General features: G+C 45.1%; 1 protein-coding gene across 1 annotated transcript in view; it reads left to right on the forward strand.

Moving 5' to 3' along the window:
• The window catches only part of LOC139548606 (zinc finger protein 660-like), a 7,533-nt gene extending 3,148 nt beyond the window's left edge, over positions 1 to 4,385 (forward strand). Inside the window, exon 2 of the mRNA XM_071358400.1 lies at positions 3,346 to 4,385. Coding sequence (XP_071214501.1) covers positions 3,346 to 4,160 — 815 coding nt within the window. The 3' untranslated portion in view covers positions 4,161 to 4,385. The remainder of the gene's footprint in view (positions 1 to 3,345) is intronic.
• The last annotated feature ends 956 nt before the right edge of the window (positions 4,386 to 5,341 follow it).

Below are 5,341 nucleotides of genomic sequence, written 5' to 3' on the forward strand. Positions count from 1 at the left end.
CCCCACTGTATATGTATTGATAATGGGGAAGCTAACATGGCTGCTATAATGTCATGTTCAGTCGTATATATGTATTGATAATGGGGGAGCTAACATGGCTGCTATAATGTCATATTCAGTCCTATATATGTATTGATATTGGGGGAAGCTAACATGGCTGCTATAATGTAATGTTCAGTCCTATATATGTATTGATAATGGGGAAGCTAACATGGCTGCTATAATGTCATGTTCAGTCGTATATATGTATTGATAATGGGGGAGTTAACATGGCTGCTATAATGTCATGTTCAGTCGTATATATGTATTGATAATGGGGAAGCTAACATGGCTGCTATAATGTCATGTTCAGTCGTATATATGTATTGATAATGGGGGAGCTAACATGGCTGCTGTAATGTCATGTTCAGACTCTCAGTCGTATATATGTATTGATAATGGGGAAGCTAACATGGCTGCTATAATGTCATGTTCAGTCGTATATATGTATTGATAATGGGGGAGCTAACATGGCTGCTATAATGTCATGTTCAGTCGGATATATGTATTGATAATGGGGAAGCTAACATGGCTGCTATAATGTCATGTAAAGGCACCATAATGCAGAAACTTGGCCCAAACCTCTAAATACCTCTGGACTGAACCAGGTTGAGCCGGTCTAAAGCCTGAACCGGGTTGAGCCGGGCCAAGGCCTGAACCGGGTTGAGCCGGGCCAAGACCTGAACCGGGTTGCGCCGGGGCCAAGACCTGAACCGGATGGCGCCGGGGCCAAGGCCTGAACCGGGTGGCGCCGGGGCCAAGACCTGAACCGGGTTGAGCCGGGCCAAGACCTGAACCGGGTGGCGCCGGGGCCAAGACCTGAACCGGGTGGCGCCGGGGCCAAGACCTGAACCGGGTGGCGCCGGGGCCAAGACCTGAACCGGGTTGAGCCGGGCCAAGACCTGAACCGGGTGGCGCCGGGGCCAAGGCCTGAACCGGGTTGAGCCGGGCCAAGACCTGAACCGGGTTGAGCCGGGCCCAAGACCTGAACCGGGTGGCGCCGGGGCCAAGACCTGAACCGGGTGGCGCCGGGGCCAAGACCTGAACCGGGTGGCGCCGGGGCCAAGACCTGAACCGGGTTGAGCCGGGCCAAGACCTGAACCGGGTGGCGCCGGGGCCAAGACCTGAACCGGGTGGCGCCGGGGCCAAGACCTGAACCGGGTGGCGCCGGGGCCAAGACCTGAACCAGGTTGAGCTGGGGCCAAGGCTCGTCGTTTGACAAGGCAAAAGCTGTGAGGGAGGAGCTTCTTAAAACAGTAACCTGCACCAACTGGTCAAATTGGCAGCATGGTTCATCGTTACATGAAATATATGTTAGAATGATCTTACTAGTTTTCCTTGGGAAGACGGATAGAGCGCGACTGTGTTTTTGTTAAAGGAACGATCCACTGCTTGTGTCTCCACGACTCCACAGCAAGTTATTTTGTGGCCCTAGTTATCCAAACTTTTTTTTAGTGCTAATAAGCGATAAAACAGCCTTTTGTCGAACAAGGATGTAATTTGTTAGAAATATGAGATGACTACAGCGTCCATGATGCTTTGCGTCTGGAAGGCAGGTACGGGGAGGAGCGTCTAACTAGATGGGTGTTAGATGGGCGCTAGCTCTGGTTAAATAAATAAAAAAACGGACAAAAGTCAATCTAGGAACAATGCACATTACATGACTACACTGAGTATACCAAACACTACACTGAGTATACCAAACACTACACTGAGTATACCAAACACTACAACACTACACTGAGTATACCAAACACTACACTGAGTATACCAAACACTACACTGAGTATACCAAACACTACACTGAGTATACCAAACACTACAACACTACACTGAGTATACCAAACACTACACTGAGTATACCAAACACTACAACACTACACTGAGTATACCAAACACTACACTGAGTATACCAAACACTACACTGAGTATACCAAACACTACAACACTACACTGAGTATACCAACCACTACACTGAGTATACCAAACACTACACTGAGTATACCAAACACTACAACACTACACTGAGTATACCAAACACTACACTGAGTATACCAAACACTACAACACTACACTGAGTATACCAAACACTACACTGAGTATACCAAACACTACAACACTACACTGAGTATACCAAACACTACACTGAGTATACCAAACACTACAACACTACACTGAGTATACCAACCACTACACTGAGTATACCAAACACTACACTGAGTATATCAAACACTACAGCACTACACTGAGTATACCAAACACTACACTGAGTATACCAACCACTACACTGAGTATACCAAACACTACAACACTACACTGTGTATACCAAACACTACACTGAGTATATCAAACACTACAGCACTACACTGAGTATACCAAACACTAGGAGTTTGTAACCACTACCATACCCTACTCTTAAACCTTTGATGCCTCTGTAGTTTGTAACCACCACCATGTGCCCTACTCTTAAACCTTTGATACCTCTGTAGTTTGTAACCACCACCATGTACCCACCTCTTAAACCTTTGATACCTCTGTAGTTTGTAGTGCTACGAATTTGTAGTAATTTAGGCAGGTTACCTTGATGTTCTTGGTTACAGTGACTATGGTGGTCTGCTTGAAACACGTAAGTATTACAGACTCAGTCAGGGAGAGGTTGAAAATGTCAGTGAAGATACTTGGCAGTTGTTCAACGCATGCTCTGAGTACACTTCCTGGTAATCTGTCTGGCCCTGCGGCCTTATGAATGTTGACCTGTTTAAAGTTCTTACTCACATCGGCTACGGAGAACGTGATCACACAGTCGTCCGGAACAGCTGGTGCTCTCATGCATGCTTCAGGGTTGCTTGCCTCAAAGTGCCTGTAGAAGTAATTTAGCTCATCTGGTAGGCTCGTGTCACTGGACAGCTCGCAGCTGGGCTTTCCCTTGTGGTCATTAATAGTTTGCAGGCCCTGCCACATCCAACTAACCAGTGTATTAGGATTCAATCTTAGTCCTTTATTGACGCCTTACCTGTTTGATGGTTCGTCGGAGGGCATAGCGGGATTTCTTATAAGCGTCCGGGTTAGAGTCCCGCTCCTTGAAAGCGGCAGCTCTAGCCTTTAGCTCAGTGCGGATGCTGCCTGTAATCCATGGCTTCTGGTTGGGGTATGTACGTACGGTCACTGTGGGGGCGACGTCATCAATTCACTTATTGATTTAGCTGGTGACTAATGTGATTAAACCTCATAGGAAGACAGTTTAACCATGTGGAGGTTTCATTCAGGTCTCTCTGTTTAACCAAATACTCTGTTTGTCTTTGGCAGGAGAGGGACCAAACTCTCACTCTGACCGTGAGAAGAGTACTTCAGGGGATCCAGTCCCATTGACGCCCATACCAGTGAGACGACACCACTGTTCTCAGTGTGGAAAGAGTTTTACCCTGTTAGGGAACCTGAAAAGGCATGAGAAGACACACACGGGAGAGAAGCCTTTCCAATGTTCCCAGTGTGGAAAGAGTTTTACACGATTAGGGAACCTGAATATGCATGACAGATCACACACGGGAGAGAAACCTTTCCAATGCTCCCAGTGTGGAAAGGGTTTTACAGGGTTAGGGCATCTGAAGGAACATAAAAGAATACACACAGGAGAGAAGCCTTTCCAATGCTCCCAGTGTGGAAAGGGTTTTACCTTGTTAGGGAACCTGAATATGCATGACAGAACACACACAGGAGAGAAGCCTTTCCAATGCTCCCAGTGTGGAAAGGGTTTTACACAGTTAGGAAATCTGAAGGAGCATGAAAGAACACACACAGGGGAGACATCTTACCATTGCTCTTTGTGTGGAAAGGATTTTGCCAAGTTAGGGAGCCTAAAGGAACATAAAAGAATACACACGGGAGAGAAACCTTTCCAATGCTCCCAGTGTGGAAAGAGTTTTACACTGTTAGGGCATCTGAAGGAACATGAAAGAATACACACAGGAGACAAGACTTTCCAATGTTCCCAGTGTGGAAAGAGTTTTACACGGTTAGGGAACCTGAAAAGGCATGAGAGAGTACATACAGTCTTTCCAATACGCCCAGTGTGTAGCAGGAACCGGCTCAGAGACCAGAACCAAAAACTGGGAAAAAGTTGAGAAACACAAACAGAACCAGGAAAGAAAGTGATCTCTACTTTTCCGGAACAGAACCGTTATTTTAATTGGGTTGTAAACAGTTAATAACTTTCTTTTAAAGTAACTGCCCAGTGAAAATCTCACTTTTAAAAGTTCATTCTGTTAACTCATATGTAAATGTTGTTGACTTGTCCTATACTTGTGTTTGTGGACAAAGCATAAATTGAAGAAAAACACTTCAAAAACCCCAAACAGACCATTTAAAAATATTCTTGCTATTTCCTCATAGAACATGATGTCATCTCCCTGAGGAGGATGAGCTGGCCAATCAGTAGTCTACTTGTGTTAATATTTTAATGACTGGTATATGCCCACACCATTCTGTTCTTTTGGGGTAGCCCACACCATAACAACACAGAAAAGCTGTTTTTTAACATACTTAATAAATACAAATTTGAAGGAAAACTATTTCACTCATATTGTAATTAATTATAGGTCATGTTTCATAGAAATCTGGAAACACTGGGAATTTAATTTAAATTCTGGCCATTTTGTTTTTCAGTCCCACAAAAATCGGCAACAAAGCGCTTATGCAAAGCCTACCTGCCCTTCCCCCCTCCAGAGTTACTTGCTCTCTCCCTGTCTCAGTCGCATCTCGCGCCCTACACTTGTTGTCTGTCCATCATATAACTAGCTTGTCTGCTCCATAGCAGCTCCGTCCACACTGATTGGTGAAGTCATTTAATGAGCTAAATGTATAAAAAAAATAAAAAAAGGTTTTCACAGGTTAAAAAAGGAACAGAAAGCAACGATATAAACCGGTACGAACCAGTTCAGAACTTTCTTTTGATGGTCGGAACCTATGAGGTATATAAACCCTGGATTGCTATGTATCGGCCAATGAGAGGCTTTGAAGCCAGCGGTCAGCCGTATTGGCGCTCCCCATTAGGAGCAGTCCTCCTTAGGAATGAATGGAATCCTACAGTATTTCAATTCAATGTTTTCAAGGACAAAATTACATGTAATTAAGAAAAAAAAACAGCAGCGTTGCAGTTCTTGACACAAACCGGTGCGCCTGGCACCTACTACCATACCCCGTTCATCAAAGGCACTTAATCTTTCGTCATGCCCAGTCATGGCACACACACACACACAATCCATGTCTCCACTGTCTCCCCCCCCCTTCATCTATACTGATTTGA

This window comes from Salvelinus alpinus, chromosome 2, assembly GCF_045679555.1.
Source record: "Salvelinus alpinus chromosome 2, SLU_Salpinus.1, whole genome shotgun sequence".
NCBI lineage: Eukaryota > Metazoa > Chordata > Actinopteri > Salmoniformes > Salmonidae > Salvelinus > Salvelinus alpinus.